Source organism: Callorhinchus milii, unplaced genomic scaffold (genome assembly GCF_018977255.1).
Source record: "Callorhinchus milii isolate IMCB2004 unplaced genomic scaffold, IMCB_Cmil_1.0 Scaffold12, whole genome shotgun sequence".
Lineage (NCBI taxonomy): Eukaryota > Metazoa > Chordata > Chondrichthyes > Chimaeriformes > Callorhinchidae > Callorhinchus > Callorhinchus milii.
The window spans coordinates 271,430-290,797 of NW_024704753.1; the positions used below are offsets into that span (position 1 = coordinate 271,430).

General features: G+C 52.5%; 2 protein-coding genes across 3 annotated transcripts in view; both read right to left on the reverse strand.

Moving 5' to 3' along the window:
• stab1 (stabilin 1) overlaps positions 1-3,568 on the reverse strand; it is a 35,465-nt gene extending 31,897 nt beyond the window's left edge. The window contains exons 1-5 of one of the 2 annotated variants that reach the window (XM_042339774.1): positions 3,205-3,568; positions 2,215-2,330; positions 1,925-2,004; positions 1,001-1,123; positions 207-338 (exon numbers count right to left, since the gene is read on the reverse strand). In XM_042339774.1, the coding sequence (XP_042195708.1) occupies positions 207-338; positions 1,001-1,123; positions 1,925-2,004; positions 2,215-2,330; positions 3,205-3,404 (651 nt within the window). In that variant the 5' untranslated portion in view covers positions 3,405-3,568. Of the gene's footprint in view, positions 1-206; positions 339-1,000; positions 1,127-1,924; positions 2,005-2,214; positions 2,331-3,204 lie in introns of both variants that reach the window. The other variant, XM_042339773.1, reaches the window with a different exon arrangement.
• Positions 3,569-3,906: 338 nt separating this feature from the next.
• On the reverse strand, positions 3,907-14,497 carry LOC121849979 (stabilin-2-like). Its single transcript, XM_042339676.1, has 7 exons — positions 14,259-14,497; positions 13,460-13,587; positions 8,273-8,391; positions 7,576-7,661; positions 6,941-7,010; positions 4,503-4,574; positions 3,907-4,130 (listed from the first exon to the last, which is right to left on the reverse strand). Exons 1-7 carry the CDS (start codon positions 14,340-14,342, stop codon positions 3,907-3,909), a joined length of 783 nt encoding a protein of 260 aa, XP_042195610.1. The 5' UTR covers positions 14,343-14,497.
• Between the last annotated feature and the right edge of the window lie 4,871 nt (positions 14,498-19,368).

Sequence of the window (19,368 nt, forward strand, 5' to 3'; positions counted from 1 at the left end):
AATTCTAACCCCCGCCCCCCACCTCCTATCCCCACCACACCCCCCACCCCCGTGTAAAGCAAGGGGAAGAATGTTGGTGATTGGAATCAACGCTTTGAGAGTTCAGTGAGGAACTTGCATTTTATTGTGCCTGTTTCTAAGCGCATCGCAGGAATTACACACACATTTAGTGACTGTGTAGTTGTAGCCTGTCAAAGTGTAGTTACCCTCTGATCCTCCAGATTCTCAGAGTTATTTCCACTGATGAAACCGTCAATGATATGGAGGATGCCATTGGACGCCCCCACATTGCTCTGTACAATGCCGTATGAGTTATTGTGGATCAGAAGTTCAATATTCTGGAACATTAAGGAGAACAAAGTGAGGTTAAGAACCAAATGGATCTTTTCAAGTGCGAAATCCTGTTGAAACATTTTCTGCAGCTCTTAAAAAAGAAGCAGCTTCCAAATGAAGAGTGAGTTTTAAGAATGTTCCACAACTTTCTTAAATGTTAATATAAAACAGCCTCAGAGGCTGAGACTTGAGTGAATTTCACACAGATGGGAAAGGAAGAATTTCAACGTGTTTTCCTAATGATAATAATCCTTGCATTTAATATAGCACCTTATCACATGTCTCAAAGCACTTTACAGATGATAATGTAAAGCGGAGTGATTGTGTATCTTGTGGCCGAAACACAGTCGCCAATTGCAGTGTCTCACAAACAGTCGTGGATTGAGTGACCACATTTTTTTTTAAGGAATTATTATCCCCGGAAAAGTGATCCACCAATCAACTAACAACTGGGTTCCTACTTATTGGTAGGTAAACAGAGGCATGTGTGTGGAGTAAGGAAACCTGCCCAATATTTTGCTCTGCTCGGGAATCGAACCCAGATCCTCTCGCTTGCGAGACGAATGCTCTAACCACTGAGCTACGGGACTCCATGATGTGGAATGAGAGCTGGGATTTGCACAGGACAAACACCCACAGACACAGAATGGCTGTAACCAGCCCTTACCTCTCCATCCCGCAACACTTCAACTGGGTCTCCGGTCAGTGTCCAGAAGGTGCGAGTAATTAGCAGGTCCTGCAGGAGGAAGGCTCCTGGGATAATGTGCAGTTGGCAGGACCAACCATCCCTCTGCTCCAGGGGCAGTTAGACAAGAGAAATCATGTTACAGCAGCCAGGCAGCAAGCATTGCCAGCAATACACTGACCGCCAACACCAACACTAACCACCAACACTAACCAGCAAAACCGCCTGCAAAGATTAGTGTCACATCATCAACATTTGTCTGCCAATATATTAAATAATAATCCTTGTATTTGATATAACCCCTTATCATGTCTTTTCGAGATGTCTCAAAGCACTTCACAGAATAGACTGTAAAGTGAATTGACTGTATATTTTGTGGGTGAAACCCGGCAGCCAATTGCGTACGGCAGCGTCCCACAAACAGTCGTGGATTGAGTGACCAATTTATTATTTTTTGTTTGTTTTTTATTTTTAGGGATTATTATCCCCGGAAAAGTGATCCACCAATCGACTAATAATCGGTTACTTGATGGCGTGTGTGTGTGGAGTAAAGAAACTTGCCCAATGTTTCGCCCTGCCAGGAATTGAACCCAGGTCCTCTCGCCTACGGGGTGAGTGCTTTAACCACTACGCTACAGGACTCCACAATATAATAATACTTTTGGATTAAATTCAATCTCTTCCATCACATCCATCAGGAACTCAACAACCACAGAGCTTTGCACAAGGGACTGTGTAAGGGAAGTGAGCAGGTTAGTGTGACTATGTATGTGGAGTGAGTAATACAGTGGGACTGTGTATGTGGAGTGAGGAATGACTAGTAGAGGAGTGCAGTGTGTATGGGGAGCAAGGCATACAGTGGGATTGTGTAAATGTGGCCTCAGTCACTCGCTGACAGTAACATACCCGAGTCTCCATGTCTCTCACCAGGGGAAGAAAGACGGTGAAAGGCCCCATTTTGTTCAATGTTAATGAACATCCATTTTCTAAAAAGCAAAGAAAAACGTTACTGAGAACAGTGAAACCCTACAACACTGATTACTTAAATAAAACACATTACACTCCCTACAAGGTTAGGGTTAGAGTAGGGCATTACCGGCAATAGCTCTGGGTTTGGGTTAGAAGTGGGCGGGCCATTGCTAGCAATAGCTCTGGGCCAGGTTTCAGGTTTGCAGCAGAGAAGGTTTGAAAGTTACCGAACATCCGCAGTGAGTCGGGGCTATAGTCGCTTGTGACCAGCGTTCGAATCACCTTCAGTAATGGACCAAAGCAGCTGCTCCCGTTGCTGATGTGTCCTGTTCCACACACGCACCTGGACACAGCAACATTGCAGCAATGTCAGCCGTGCTAGAGACCAGCGACTCTTATAAAGGGAAATTAGACAGATCTGGAAGAAGAGGAATATTAAAGTGTGTGTGGGGGGTGGGGAGGCTGTGTGTGTGTGGGTGGGCTCTGTGTACAGGGGGAGGCTGTGTGGGGAGCCTGTGTGTGTGTGGGGAGGTTGTGTGTGTGTGTGTAGGTTGGTGGGGGGACACTGTTTGTGTGGGGGGGAGGCTGTGTGTGTGTGGGACGGGGACGGATGCTGTTTGTGGGTGGAGGAGGCTGTATGTGTGTGTGTGTGCATGGCGGGGACGCTGTGTGTGGGGAGGGAAGGTGATGTGTGGGTGGGAGGCGGTATGCGTGTGTTTGTGTGTGGGGGGGCTGTGTGTTTGTTTGTATGTGGGGGGGGTCTATGTGTTTGTGGGGGTGAGAGGGAGGAGAGGAGAGAGTGAGTAGGAGAGTGGGATGATGATTAGATTCGGAGGCGAATGTGGAGAAAAACATTAGCATAAACATGAAGGACCAATAGAGCTGGCGTTTTGCTTTAACATTGGATGATGCTATGATGGAGCCAATACACCCACGTTCTCTCCAGCGATAACTTCTCATTTTCAAAAGTATAAACCAGATTCTTTTACACTAATGTAACTCAGTGAGTGTCTTGGTCTGACCTGCAGTGGATAGATCTCACTGGTCCTTCCCTCCTGTATGCTCCAGTGATAGCGACTCATTCCCCACCCCCCATCGTGGGATGTACCCCCTCCCGCTACACCCCACCCCACCCACACATACACAGCGCCATTGTGGCGTACCCCTCCAAACACACACACACACCTCCATCGTGGACTGTTTGGAGAAACACTTACTCAAAGTCTCCTGGTAGAACAGTTACACACTTTGCTGACTTGTCACAAGACGAGTTTGGACAAACATCTATCAAGCTGCAGCCGGCGTCAGGATTGTCCCCAGAAAATCCCTCCTTACACGAGCAGCTGGGCTTTAGAAAGACATGGAAGCAGCAGACAATAAATCTCCTACACAGGCAACAACAACAACAACAACACATTGCATTTATACAGCATCTCTCAGGAAGATGTCACATGACACTGAACAGTGAAGGGTTTGCACCCGAGCTGGGAGTTTGGATCAGAGAGGGGTGGAGGGTAGGGGGAGTGGAGTGAAGGTGGGAGCATGACCAAAAAAGGCAAGATCAAAGAGGAAGGTTTTGAGAGGCCTTGAAGGAGGGGGCGAAACAGAGGACCCCCAGGATGGAATTCCAGAGAGTGAGGGCAGAAAGGCTGAAGGCCCCACCAATGACAGAACGTGCTGGGTGGGGGACATGGATCAAGCAGAGGGAGCAGACAGCTTGGTTTAGTAGGTCGCAGAGGTAGGGTCGAGCAAAACCGTGGAGGTCTTTAAAGGTGAGGACGAGAATTTTGAACTCGATCCTCTGGGAGCCAGTGCAGCCAGATGAGGATGGGGCTGATCGGCTCACGGAGATTAGTGCAGGAGAAGACATGAGCTGCAGCTTCTGGAGGAAAGAGTTGGGAAGCCCAGCAAGCAGGCAGTTAGCATAGTGAAGCCTTGACAGAATGATACTGTGCCTGGTTTTGCCCATCAAACTGGCAGGTGGTGGAGTTCTGGGGACAGCCGCCGTTGTTCACACTGCAGGGGTTCAGGGGCAAACACACACTCCCGTCCCCCAGGAAGCCACGACGGCAGGTACATCTGTGTCCCTCCCCAAAGAGCTCGCACTCGGCATTCCTGTCACACACCCCAGGTCCGCACCGCTCTGCACAAACACAACAAACACAACATCACTGCAGACTCTGGTCATGATTCACAGGGCACAAGCTCGGAGTGGACACTGGGACGGTGAAGGGAGACGTTCCTGCTGAGAGTTATTACAATGTGAAATGCTTCACAAGTGGCTGTTGAGGTCGAAGCCACAACATGGATAAAGGAATCTGATAAACATTTGGAGAGGAAGGATATAAAGGGGAACCTGGGAGAGAACAGGAGAATGGGTCTAGCGTCATTCGGCTGGAGGAGCTATTTGTGCTGTTAATATTATTATTATTATTGTTGTTGTGTACCCGGCCCCGCTAACCCTTACCCACTTGCTCTGACAGTGAATTCCCCAATTCCTGCCCAGCACACTTACCCTGACATTCTTGCCTCTTCTCTCCAGTCACGCACACAGTCCTATTTGGACAGTTCGGGCCCTCACAGGCAGCTGTTTCAGAGGAAATTGAACCATGAGAACAATAATACGTTTTCCAGACTGAAAAGTAACACTGAGATCTGAAATACAGATGGGGGGAGGGGGTGGGGGGCAGGCTAACCATGGTATTATTAGTAACTGTACAACTAACCGCTGAAACTGTTTACAGACACACAATCCTTTTCGCTGATGGCTAATTACATAATTAAGGGCACCTGTGTGCATTTGGACATTATTAGCACATATGCTATTAGCCCAGCCTGCACTGTAGCCACAAATTTCATTCATGTTGCAGCTTCAATGGCCTAAACCACAGTCTATTATTCTGCCAGCAGTACTCAAAGCAAACTGTAACATAACAACAACACTCTGCTGTTATACAGCGCTTTCACATGGGCTGTAAGTATTGAAGTGTTTCACAATCCCACTGGGAATCATGATGGGCCTGAAGTAGAGGGGTGTTTGAGGGTTTTGACAAAGGCTCAGTTTAACGGGAATCAGAGGCAGAGAGTGAGGGCACAAGCCAAAGCAGCTTTAGAAGAGGATCCCAGAGAATGATGGGAACATTGATGGCTACAGAGGGTGGGGTGAGCAACAAGCAACAGCTCAGAGGATGAAGAGCAGAGAGGAACAACAGGAGGTTAGAGCCAGAGGAGATTACACAGGTCAGGGGCAGCGAGAACATGGAAAAACATGCCAAATTGAGACTAAATTTTTGGAAATTCTCCACTTTTCAAAATTTTTGGTCTTAAAGCCTCTGACCATTGTTTGCATTGACCAGAGTAAACTGCATTAGACTGCATTTCTGTATTTGATGCCAGGATATCTTTGCAAAGAAAACAAACCTTTATCAGATCAGTGGCACTAATTGATGCCGGAAACAACTTATGGCAGGAAACCAAGACATTCCCTTTCCTGAGATTCTTGGAACACGTTGTAGGGATGAAGGAGGAGGGGGAGGTAACGATGGGATTCAGCAACAGGAATCAGTTTGGCTGAGATCTCAACTTGAGGAAGTAACATTTACCCCAATTAGGGTTAGGTAATTGCCATTCTGTAATTATCATCCAATGTGGAGAGAGAAACGGAGAGAGAGAGAGAGAGAGAGGAGAAAACGGTGTGGGGAGGGTATCAGGATGGGAGAGGACCTTAACAAACAACTCTAAACCCGCCTACCCTGGCACTCTTACCCCAGCACTGCCTCACTTACCCAGACACTGTGTGACACTGTTACCCCGATCGACACTGTTACCCCAGCACTGCCTGACTGTTACCCCGACACTGTGTGTCTCTGTGTCAGGATGTAGCTCTTGTTAAGCCACAGCCACTATGCAGCTGTGTAGCAGTTTCCCTGCCCTGCAGCCCCTGCACATGTGCTTCCCACTGATTTCCTGAGTTAATGATGAAGTTCAGATGTCCTTGAGACACTGTTCCTCCCGAGGGTCGCTTTCTGCACAATCACCCGAGTCTGGCAATCAAGCTGCTCACAAACACCACACTGCAACATCCTTTCCAACCTAAACTTCACACGCACAGTAGAGGCTGATTCCCTCCAGCTCTCCCGATTCCCTAGAGTTCTCAAGTTTAACCCTCTTCCTACACATGCTGAAGGATGTCAGCTTGCATCCGTTGGGAGGACTTTCAATTCTGACTTGAGTTTTTAGTTCACGCCCCAGTTTGGAGTTTGAATTGACAGTACAGGCTCAACACTCCAGCACTCTGGGGAAGCACTGGGTTGCCAGAGGTGCCATCCTTTGAATGAAATGCTAAACAGAGGTCCTGTGTGCTTGTTCAGGTGGATGTTAAAATCCAATGACACTAGAGAAAGAGATGGGAGTTTCTCCCAGTGTCCTGGTCAACAATCCTTCTGATTTAGTCACACAGTCACCTCACAGCCTGTACGCAGAATCTTGCTGTATCCCAATGGCTGCCGTGTTTGCTACAAAAACAGTCACTATCATTTGATTGTAAAGCATTTCAATGTGATAAGATCCAATAGAAGTCCAACTTTTTTCTTTCTCATGGTGTGTAAAAACATTATAATATTTCCCTATGGAGCAGTGCATATGTGCCATAGATTCCACAATAGTAGCCAATAAACTGCCTCATCAATGTTTGGGTGAGACTCCATTGCTTAACAAAGATTTGCAATAGCGGAAAATACTGCAGTTCAAGGGAATAAAGAACAATAAACGTGGGATTCTGTGAGGATAGGGTTCCCTCCCTCCATCCCTCCATCCATCAATCAACAAACCAACATGTGTCTCATTGAAAGACTTTGTAAAAATATACAACTCCAGAAAGCTGAACAATTGAGGTAACACGAGGCGTTTCCTGGGGTTGAGCATCTCGGAAACCAATATTTCTCACAAACAAACCTGGAACACAGTCAGGCCCAGACGCTGTCTCGTCCACACATTCTTCACATGCGAAGCCCTTGTACCTGGCCTGTAACAGAAGGAAACACTGTGACTGTCGGCTGCAGAGCTGGGGACCCTGAGTTCCAGCTGGTATCACATTGCTCACCACAGCACCAATAGAGGAACTTTGAAACACAAGTTACATGTTGACCACAACTACTTGTGGCCTATGTTTATAACAACATAAATGCTGTACATCTCACAGCTCCTGGCTTTGCCCTCACAACTCCTGCCTGTTACTACCAGGAGGAGATGACACTGTGATGTAAACATGGTGGTGCAACAGGACCTAGCTCTCTACCTTGCTGTACAATTCATTGGAGTTAAACCAACAACAACTTGCATTCCTATAATAATAGCACCCTTCATGCGGGGCGGCCAATTTACGCACCGCAACATCCCACAAACAACCGTAAATTGAATGACCAATTTTTTTTTATTTGGGGAGATTGTAGGCCAAGACACCAGAAGAAATTTGCTTCTCTTTTCGAATAGCGCCATGAGACGTTTAATATTCACCTGAACAGGCAAACGGAGCCTCAGTTTAACATCTCCTCCCGAGGTCGGGACTCAACACGGATACATGAACTGACCTCACACACACATCTCCCGTTCCCCGTGATCCCATCTAAACAGATGCCGTGGCGATTGCAGGAGTTGTCAGGTCCGCCTGGGCAATCTGAGAGAGTGTGACACAAGGACAATAACGTTCCAGGTAAAACAATAGATGTTGATGTGTCACAGCTACTTAGCCATACAATCATGGGTTCAACCACAGTAATATAATCATATGTATTTATACACATACAAACAGAATATAGGTCAGGAAACAATGTAGGCACAAGACTCACACACAACCCTACAGCAACCCCACCTCTCAGTGTGTGTGTAACTGGGGGGAGGAGCATTTTACTGGTGGGGGTCCAGGTGTGTGTTATTGCACACACACCACACACACACACAGCTCAGTGTAATTGTACCTGGGGGAGATTGTGACTGAAACTGTTGGATTCACTAAAGAAATTCAATGGAAAAAACTCAAAATCAGAGTGCGATTTGCTTCCTGATCTTTATGTTGCACTGGTTTCATCCAAAAAATCCCTGAAAGCAAATCAGCTTGTGGCCTTTAGAACCTGCACCATTTCTACACCATTTCTTTCTCTCCTAAAGGAATACACATGCAAACACATACACACACACACAAGCACATGTGCAGACATACACAAGAACACGTGCAGACATACACATGTAAGCACATGTTATACACACATGTACACCTGCGGTACTCACTCTGACACGTGGGGCCCCAGTATTGTTTGCAACACTCAAATTGGTTTAAAGTCTTGACGCAGAGGTGTCGGCAGCCTTTCTGTGTGACACGTTCCCCACCACCCATGTCCACAGTGAAGCTTCAAATAGGAATTAGAATAAAAACATCATAAAACATTAAAATACTCCAGCGGTGCCCAGAGAACCGATAGACTGAACTTCAGTCACAATTAATAACAAGCCTTTGACCTTAGCCAATTACAGCAACAACAACTTGTATTTATATGTATTTATATTTATAACCTCATGCAGGGTTGCATTGTTCACCTTGTGTACATTGAGAGCACTTTAATTAAATGGGACACAATAAAAGTACAATAGTAATAGTGGCAGTGACTCGCAACATGACAAGGCCAGGAGCAGAACAGGAGGCTTCTGAGCCACACTCTCCCACCGCTCTGTGTGGTGTGAATGTAAAGTTAAACCAGGAAACAGAATCAGGGTTTAAATCAACCACTTGTATTGAATTCAATGTGTTGCATTGTTTGACAAACAAGAAACAAAAATAGAACGTGACACGTTTACCAACCAATGCCTGAGAAAGGCTCACAATGCTCTCACACTACACCAGTCACCAGCACAGCGGATTGTGTCAGGGATTGAAGGAGACACACACATTGTGAGCAGCAACTCTTATGCCTGAATTAATTAATTTGCAATAATTCAAAAGTAGCTTCAAAATAAGCGCACGAAAGGTCACTGCAGGAGAAATGCTTTTAGGGCGACCACCGTGTGGGCCAAACTCACAGCACAGGCAGCAATGGGCAGCTCCTGCCTCCACTCCCATTCCAGCAACACAGTCACATTGAAGGAGCTCCGGAGCAGCACTTGTGCTCAGGTGGATGGCAGTGCTGCAGTCTGTGCCCACCTCACAGTAACCCTAACCTTAACCCTAACCCTAACCCTAAGTCACCCACTCCAGGCACCATCCCAGGGGGTGGGAGGATGGATTCTGGCGACCGGACACAGATCATCAGTTCGCTATCGAAGTTCATGAAGTAAAAAATATTTACCATTCGTAATAATTAAGAAGCTGGGAACAGGAATAGTCTCTTTGGTCCACTGAGCAGGTGGTACATTTATTAGTTATTGAAGTGCTGAACTTTATGGCTCTCAGATGTTCTCAGCTGTGTGTGACTCGCTGGGGGAGTGGGGTGTCAGTTCAGAGTGTTTGCGGATCTCAGAGCCCTGGGACTTACCTACAGTCTTGGATCCCGATCCCACTGCTGATCCTGTGAAAGCCTTTGGAACACAAGACACTGTGGCTGACGGCACAGGAGGTGCAGCGAGTGTGTATCCTCAGGGAGGGGGGGCGGCCCTGCAGGGCTGAGGGGAAGATAACCTGGTCACATGTTACATCCAAACAACAACAACAACTTGCAATGTATATAGCACCGTTCACGTTGAGTAGCGACTTGGAAACGTAATGGAGGTAAACCTCTCTGAGCTGAACCAGAGAGCGATCCGGTACATTGGGAGATGGGGAGTGAAGCTCTGCAGCACATTTGATGTCAACACTCCCAGTGACATGACATGTGAGTCATGTCATCCATCACCACCCACCGCCCAAAGCCCATAGAGACTGAGTGTAGCGAGAACTGTGGGGACATACACCGGGACAGCCCCCCCCCCCCCCCCCCCCACCGGCTGATCAATAGACACCCGTTATCACAAGTCCACCCACAGACCCCCACACACCAACACCACCCTCAGGCCCTGACGTTTGTTTATTCTTTATGATCTACAAACTCACCACAACCACAACAAACACATTCCGATATAAAGTATACATACTCTTTGCTTTCTGATGCCCCTCAGCCTCCCCCACCCCTCCTCTGCGCCTCACTCCATCCTTCCTCTCCTCTGCCCCCCACCCCCCCCTCAGGGAGCCCGGTCTGGGGGCCACAGCCATTCCTTATTTAGGGCCACAGATCACAGCGAGGACACGGCTGACTGACACCCAGAGAGAGAGAGAGAGAGAGAGGAGATTACCTGCCAATCGACGCCCAGGACCAGGGGGGACAACAGCGGCAACAGCAGCAGCGGCGCCCGAGCCCACACTCCCAACTCCGGCATTGCTGCCTCAGCTCAGCCACCGGAGTGTCGGGGGGTAAGAGAAGAGGAGAGAGAGAGAGAGAGGGAAGGAAAGAGAGAGAGAGCTACATGACAGGACAGAGACTGTGAGAAACACACAGCGCGACCGAGGGCAGAGGACTGGTCCCGAGGAGTTGGGTCTCTGTACTCTGCGACTTCCCGAAAACAGGAAAAGCGCGGATTTCCTGCGCGGTATCAGAGCGGCGCAAACACTCAGGAATCCTGTGTTTGGGCTTCTCACAGCGGCGCTTCAGTGGGGGACAGCGATATCCCTGCACAGCGCGGGGGGCTGGGGGGGGGGGGCTGGGGGGGGGGGGGGGGCTGGGGGGCGGGGGGGGCTGGGGGCTGGGGGGGGGGGGGGGGGCGGGGGGGCGGGGGGGGGGGGGGGGCTGGGGGGCTGGGGGGGGGGGCTGGGGGGCTGGGGGGGGGGGCTGGGGGGGGGGGGGGGGGCTGGGGGGGGGGCTGGGGTGGGGGGCGGGGGGGGGGGGGGGGGCGGGGGTGGGGGGGGGGGGCTGGGGGGGGGCTGGGGGGGGCTGGGGGGGGGGCTGGGGGGGGGGGGGCTGGGGGGCGGGGGGGCTGGGGGGGGCTGGGGGGGGGGCTGGGGGGGGGGGCTGGGGGGGGCGGGGGGGGGGCGGGGGGGGGCTGGGGGGGGGGCTGGGAGGGGGGGTGGGGGCCTGGGGGGGGCTGGGTTGGCCGGGGGGGGGGCTGGGGGGGGCGTGAAGGGCTGGGGGGGGTCCGGGGTGGGGGCGGGAGGGGGGGGGGGGGTCGGGGGGGGGGGGGCGGGGGGGGGCGGGAGGGCTGGGGGGGGGTCCGGGGGTGGGGGTCTGGGGGGGATCTGGGGGGGGGGGAGGGGCTGGGGGCGGGGTGAGGGTCGGGGGGGGTCTGGGGGGCTCCTGCCGCTTGGAGACGCCACTCGGTGTATTTGTGTCTGTTCTCCGATCTGCTCCTCACTGGGACCCAGTGCTCAGGGACCGAACCCCCACTCACTGATCCCGAGATCACTGCACAGCGCAGCGCAGCGCACTGTACTGTACAGACACACAGACAGAGATCGGGGACAGATACACAGTGCTGTACACTGTGCAGATGCACAGAGGTTGCACAGGACACACTGCCAGGAGCGCACAGCCTGTGTTGCTGTACGGACCAATTACAAACCAGTTGTTACTGTACAAAGTCGACCCAACAAGCATTTATATAGAGCCCCTCACACAGGACAGCGTCCAAAGCACTTCACAGCACACAGGGACCGCTGTATGGACGGCTCACAGCACTGATGGCCAGAGTGACCTCAGAATAATGTTGTCTCGCAGTAACCGGCTCGTTAGGAAAACTGATAAAAAAATAAAAAAAGCAAAGGGCAACAAAAACTGCACATTCTTCATTTAACAATTGGCGAGAAAAGACTGCAATAAATCACGTTTAATGAGACGTCCAAACAGAACCGACCATTTATCCGCAGAGTTCTTGTCTGCTTAAGGGGGGTGTAAGGTTAAGCGAGTTTGGTACAAACCTCCCAGGAGTGTCCCTTTAATCTGAAAAGTTTAACAAGACTTCAGTGAATAGACAGACCCCCCACTCCCTCTCCCTCTCTCTCTCTCTCCACGGGGTGGTGGTGGGGAGGGTCCAGTGCTGTAAAGTAACCCTTCCCTGACCGGACAATCCACAGCCTGGGCCATACACACACAAACCCTGGTCCAGTCCTGACTCTCTGCACCAGGAGACGGTCTGTTACAGTCACAGTGTTATTGCTGCAGCGATATTCCTTCACACATTGATATTCAGTGTGAAAACACAGCAGCAGCAAATGTAAATCTTCGCAGGCCCCCCCCCCCCCCCCCCCCCCCCAGCACTGTGTGGGTTAATGCGCACACACTGCTCAGTGTTTACCTTGGCAACTCTGGTCTACAACATGACAACACTGTCATCTCTGGCCAACTGGCACTACCCGTCGGTCCCTTTCCTGCTGCACATTGGAATGACATAATCCTCAATGTTTTATTAGTTACCACTGGAATCGCGGAATGGCTCCGGCGCAGAAAGTGGCCATTTGGCCCATCGAGGTCTGAGCTGCTGTTTGTCTGCACATGAGGTGGGTTCCCAGTCCAGTCCACGCCAGGCCAGTCCAGGCCAGTCCAGTCCACGCCAGGCCAGTCCAGTCCACGCCAGGCCAGTCCACGCCAAGCCAGTCCAGGCCAATCCAATCCAGTCCAGGCCAATCCAGTCCAATCCCACGACTATTTCAGGATTATTTCGGAGTAAAAAAGAAAGAAAATACACGCCAGACAGTGCTGCTGTGAGGGAGGCGCGGGGAGACACAGAGATATGGAGCCTCGGAGACGGGAGTGCGGCGGTTTGGGTGGTTCCTGTTGTTTTCAGATGTTATTTATTATTTATTATTATTGTGAACAATATTGGGTTTATTATTGCGAATAATCCGCTTTGTGGGGAAGTGTTAAACCTGGCAGTTGCGAGGGACCCGGGGTTTGGCTGAGGAAAGGCTTCCTGTGAGGCACATCCCGATGGAAATGGAATTCCAGATATTTCACAAATCTGCAGGAGATCAGCGTCAATCCCACAAAACACGGGGGTTCTCCCCACATAACTGACACCCGGGGGGGGGGGGGGGAGGGGGGGCATCGTTTACAGATGAGAACATTTCTAGTTAAAAATAGAGATCGGAGCTCAGTCAGTCAGACACACACACTGCCCCCCTGCCCCCCTGCACCAGCCACACTGCCCCCCCCCCTAACCCTAACCCTAAGTCACCCACTCCAGGCACCATCCCAGGGGGTGGGAGGATGGATTCTGGCGACCGGACACAGATCATCAGTTCGCTATCGAAGTTCATGAAGTAAAAAATATTTACCATTCGTAATAATTAAGAAGCTGGGAACAGGAATAGTCTCTTTGGTCCACTGAGCAGGTGGTACATTTATTAGTTATTGAAGTGCTGAACTTTATGGCTCTCAGATGTTCTCAGCTGTGTGTGACTCACTGGGGGAGTGGGGTGTCAGTTCAGAGTGTTTGCGGATCTCAGAGCCTGGGACTTACCTGCAGTCTTGGATCCCGATCCCACTGCTGATCCTGTGAAAGCCTTTGGAACACAAGACACTGTGGCTGACGGCACAGGAGGTGCAGCGAGTGTGTATCCTCAGGGAGGGGGGGGCGGCCCTGCAGGGCTGAGGGGAAGATAACCTGGTCACATGTTACATCCAAACAACAACAACAACTTGCAATGTATATAGCACCGTTCACGTTGAGTAGCGACTTGGAAACGTAATGGAGGTAAACCTCTCTGAGCTGAACCAGAGAGCGATCCGGTACATTGGGAGATGGGGAGTGAAGCTCTGCAGCACATTTGATGTCAACACTCCCAGTGACATGACATGTGAGTCATGTCATCCATCACCACCCACCGCCCAAAGCCCATAGAGACTGAGTGTAGCGAGAACTGTGGGGACATACACCGGGACAGCCCCCCCCCCCCCCCCCCCACCGGCTGATCAATAGACACCCGTTATCACAAGTCCACCCACAGACCCCCACACACCAACACCACCCTCAGGCCCTGACGTTTGTTTATTCTTTATGATCTACAAACTCACCACAACCACAACAAACACATTCCGATATAAAGTATACATACTCTTTGCTTTCTGATGCCCCTCAGCCTCCCCCACCCCTCCTCTGCGCCTCACTCCATCCTTCCTCTCCTCTGCCCCCCACCCCCACCCCCCCCTCAGGGAGCCCGGTCTGGGGGCCACAGCCATTCCTTATTTAGGGCCACAGATCACAGCGAGGACACGGCTGACTGACACCCAGAGAGAGAGAGAGAGAGAGAGGAGATTACCTGCCAATCGACGCCCAGGACCAGGGGGGACAACAGCGGCAACAGCAGCAGCGGCGCCCGAGCCCACACTCCCAACTCCGGCATTGCTGCCTCAGCTCAGCCACCGGAGTGTCGGGGGGTAAGAGAAGAGGAGAGAGAGAGAGAGAGGGAGAGGGAAGGAAAGAGAGAGAGAGCTACATGACAGGACAGAGACTGTGAGAAACACACAGCGCGACCGAGGGCAGAGGACTGGTCCCGAGGAGTTGGGTCTCTGTACTCTGCGACTTCCCGAAAACAGGAAAAGCGCGGATTTCCTGCGCGGTATCAGAGCGGCACAAACACTCAGGAATCCTGTGTTTGGGCTTCTCACAGCGGCGCTTCAGTGGGGGACAGCGATATCCCTGCACAGCGCGGGGGCTGGGGGGGGGGGGCTGGGGGGGGGGGGTGGGGGGCCGGGGGGGGCTGGGGGGCTGGGGGGGGCCGGGGGGCCGGGGCCGGGGGGCTGGGGGCTGGGGGGGGGGCTGGGGGGCTGGGGGGGGCTGGGGGGCCGGGGGGGGCTGGGGGCTGGGGTGGGGGGCGGGGGGGGGGCGGGGTGGGGGGGGGGCTGGGGGCTGGGGGGGGGCTGCGGGGCCGGGGGGGGGGGGCTGGGGGGCCGGGGGGCTGGGGGGGGCTGGGGGGCTGGGGGGGGGCTGGGGGGCCGGGGGGGGGCTGGGGGGGGGCTGGGGGGCTGGGGGGGGCTGGGCTGCCTGGGGGGGGGGGCTGGGGTGCCTGGGGGGGGGGCTGGGGGGCCTGGGGGGGGGCTGGGAGGGGCCTGAGGAGCTGGGGGGTCCCGGGGTGGGGGGCTGGGGGGGTCCGGGGGTGGGGGGCTGGGGGGCGTGAAGGGCTGGGGGGGTCCGGGGGTGAGGGTCTGGGGAGGGATCTGGGGGGGCGGTCCGGGGTGGGGGTCTGGGGGGGGATCTGGGGGGCGGGGGGAGGGGCGGGGGCGGGGTGAGGGTCGGGGGGGTCTGGGGGGCTCCTGCCGCTTGGAGACGCCACTCGGTGTATTTGTGTCTGTTCTCCGATCTGCTCCTCACTGGGACCCAGTGCTCAGGGACCGAACCCCCACTCACTGATCCCGAGATCACTGCACAGCGCAGCGCACTGTACTGTACAGACACACAGACAGAGATCGGGGACAGATACACAGTGCTGTACACTGTGCAGATGCACAGAGGTTGCACAGGACACACTGCCAGGAGCGCACAGCCTGTGTTGCTGTACGGACCAATTACAAACCAGTTGTTACTGTACAAAGTCGACCCAACAAGCATTTATATAGAGCCCCTCACACAGGACAGCGTCCAAAGCACTTCACAGCACACAGGGACCGCTGTATGGACGGCTCACAGCACTGATGGCCAGAGTGACCTCAGAATAATGTTGTCTCGCAGTAACCGGCTCGTTAGGAAAACTGATAAAAAAATAAAAAAAGCAAAGGGCAACAAAAACTGCACATTCTTCATTTAACAATTGGCGAGAAAAGACTGCAATAAATCACGTTTAATGAGACGTCCAAACAGAACCGACCATTTATCCGCAGAGTTCTTGTCTGCTTAAGGGGGGTGTAAGGTTAAGCGAGTTTGGGTACAAACCTCCCAGGAGTGTCCCTTTAATCTGAAAAGTTTAACAAGACTTCAGTGAATAGACAGACCCCCCACTCCCTCTCCCTCTCTCTCTCTCTCCACGGGGTGGTGGTGGGGAGGGTCCAGTGCTGTAAAGTAACCCTTCCCTGACCGGACAATCCACAGCCTGGGCCATACACACACAAACCCTGGTCCAGTCCTGACTCTCTGCACCAGGAGACGGTCTGTTACAGTCACAGTGTTATTGCTGCAGCGATATTCCTTCACACATTGATATTCAGTGTGAAAACACAGCAGCAGCAAATGTAAATCTTCGCAGCCCCCCCCCCCCCCCCCCCCCCCCCCCCCCAGCACTGTGTGGGTTAATGCGCACACACTGCTCAGTGTTTACCTTGGCAACTCTGGTCTACAACATGACAACACTGTCATCTCTGGCCAACTGGCACTACCCGTCGGTCCCTTTCCTGCTGCACATTGGAATGACATAATCCTCAATGTTTTATTAGTTACCACTGGAATCGCGGAATGGCTCCGGCGCAGAAAGTGGCCATTTGGCCCATCGAGGTCTGAGCTGCTGTTTGTCTGCACATGAGGTGGGTTCCCAGTCCAGTCCACGCCAGGCCAGTCCAGGCCAGTCCAGTCCACGCCAGGCCAGTCCACGCCAAGCCAGTCCAGGCCAATCCAATCCAGTCCAGGCCAATCCAGTCCAATCCCACGACTATTTCAGGATTATTTCGGAGTAAAAAAGAAAGAAAATACACGCCAGACAGTGCTGCTGTGAGGGGGGCGCGGGGAGACACAGGGATATGGAGCCTCGGAGACGGGAGTGTGGCGGTTTGGGTGGTTCCTGTTGTTTTCAGATGTTATTTATTATTTATTATTATTGTGAACAATATTGGGTTTATTATTGCGAATAATCCGCTTTGTGGGGAAGTGTTAAACCTGGCAGTTGCGAGGGACCCGGGGTTTGGCTGAGGAAAGGCTTCCTGTGAGGCACATCCCGATGGAAATGGAATTCCAGATATTTCACAAATCTGCAGGAGATCAGCGTCAATCCCACAAAACACGGGGGTTCTCCCCACATAACTGACACCCGGGGGGGGGGGGGGGGGAGGGGGGGCATCGTTTACAGATGAGAACATTTCTAGTTAAAAATAGAGATCGGAGCTCAGTCAGTCAGACACACACACTGCCTCCCCCCTGCACAGCCACACTGCCCCCCCCCCGCACAGCCACACTGCCCCCCCCGCACAGCCACACTGCCCCCCCCGCACATCCACACTGCCCCCCCCCCCCGGCACAGCCACACTGCCCCCCCCGGCACAGCCACACTGCCCCCCCCGCGCACAGCCACACTGCCCCCCCCCCCCCACACAGCCCCCCGGGGCTAATCCATGCCACTGTAACTGGGCTGTATATCAGTGTTTCTCTCTGTCGAGCTCAGGGCGAGGAGCGGGAGGGGGGGAGAGCAGACACTCAGTGTCGGTGGGGTGGGGGCAGAGCAGATACTCAGTGTCGGTGGGGTGGGGGCAGAGCAGATACTCAGTGTCGGTGGGAGAGCAGATACTCAGTGTCGGTGGGGGAGGGGAGAGCAGATACTCAGTGTCGGTGGGGTGGGGGCAGAGCAGATACTCAGTGTCGGTGGGGGGGGGGGTGGCATTTATATAGCGCCGCTCGCTCCTGCCCCAGAGCCCTGAGAGCCCTGTAACCTCTGTCTTTATTGGCTCAGAACCACGGCAGATACTTCATTTAACCCACTTGAGACTGTTTTTTTAAAGAAATCCTTGTTTATTTATACACTCAGATTCCAAAGTAATTATTTCCAGATATTCCCCGAGTGAGGATCACTTTTTACATCTGCTGTCGCGGTGCACAGACTCTACAGCAGGAAGTTACCACAGCCACTCGCTTTAGCTGACCTCAGCTGACACGTGTCGGTTCTGGAGCCAGTGACACTGAGCGGGGACCGGGGGCCGCTGAGAGGCTTTAATGTACCAGCTGGTTCCTGCGTGTAAATGAGGAGTTGGTGGGGGTCGTGTTGAGGGGGTTAATCCCCTCACATGGGGACCGGCTGCCAGGGAGTGTGGTAAACAGGATGTGGGGGGTAAACTAGATCACTCCTGGATTCTATCCAGAGCAGCTGCTGCTCTCAGTTGCAAAAGCATTTTAGATTCTCGCTGTTCACTCAGAATCAAACCCTCAGGTCCCACCGATCCCAGCTCTACACATGGCCACGCACACACATCTCCTCCCCCACCCTCCCTCCCACATGCCTGTGGTAAAACCTTCTGCCCAACACTTAAAGGCAGGCAAGCGATGGGGCATCCATCAAAGCTAAACATATACAGGAATAAATTCTGATATTCCTACCTCCACAGAAAGAAAATATCAACTAATTTATCCCAAATATCTTTCTACATCCTCACAACGTGATAGTAGGCGCTACATAAATACAACTTGTTATAGATCGCTTGAAGTAGCAGCTTAAAGTCGAGCTCTGCCTCAATGCACACGAGCTGACAACCACCACCACCACAACTTGGATGTATATAGTGCCCTCCACGCCGGACGGCGTCTCAGAGCTTCACTGTAACGGATCCCAGGGGTGGGCCGGGGATGGGGGGGGGAGAAAGGTGACCAAAGGCGCGGTCTCAGCCGAGCACAATTAGTAGGAACTACAACAAAACTTGCATGTAGGTAGCGCCCGTCACACTGGACTGCGTCTTGGGAGCATTGTCACTCATGAGTCAGTAGAATGTGGGTTCGAGCCCCACAGGTGACTTTGCAGCCCCAGACTCCTGGCCATGAGGAGGGAGCGCCGCACTGTCCTGAGGTCCACATGTTAACCAGAGAGCCATTGATTACGAGCAGCTCTGCCACCTGCTGGAGATTCATGGAACTTCAGCCGCTTTCAGAATGGGGGACAGTCCTCTCCTGAATGAAGCAGAAACATGAGAGATAATTCAAAGCAGACACTTCACCAAAAGTTTGAATACTTGGGAGAGACTGACTGAAATGCACACGAGCGTGAGAGGGAAGAGGCAGCCAGAGGGCCCAGGGGAGTAAAATACAGAGAAATCAGCAATTGGGAAGTTAAGAGCAAAGAACCACAGGCGCCAACTCAGATTGCTGAGTTCCCGGCTCCCAAACTGGGAACTGACTCGGTCTGCGGTCAGTCAGTCTGCAGGGATGTGCAGCCAGATTAATTCATCAGAAAGTATTCTTCAGGAATGATGAATGGCCATTTTAGGGGATCAAACTCAGTGATTTATTTCAAACACCCTGTCCACAGCCGACACCGATTCTCCAGCAACTGAACAATAATCATTCACTGCTCTTCAACCCCGACCCAGCAGCACAGACACCAGTCAATGTTTATCTCAGTCCTCGATTCTCCAGACTGGTTTCCAACCAGAAACCCAGCCAGTTATTTCTGAGGGATCGATTGGGGTTCTTAATAAACAGCTTCAGCAAACACTGGCGCAGGATAAGGATGTGCAGGTAGATGT

What these genes read in the sequence shown, in the direction of transcription:
- LOC121849979 (XM_042339676.1), bottom strand. Translation starts at nt 14,342, where the DNA reads ATGCCGGAGTTGGGAGTGTGGGCTCGGGCGCCGCTGCTGCTGTTGCCG. An exon ending in TCCTGGGCGTCGATTGGCAG is followed by an intron (nt 13,588 to 14,258) that starts GTAATCTCCTCT and finishes TCTTCCCCTCAG; the next exon opens with CCCTGCAGGGCCGCCCCCCC. An exon ending in GAAGAGGCAAGAATGTCAGG is followed by an intron (nt 4,131 to 4,502) that starts GTAAGTGTGCTG and finishes GTGTTTGTGCAG; the next exon opens with AGCGGTGCGGACCTGGGGTG.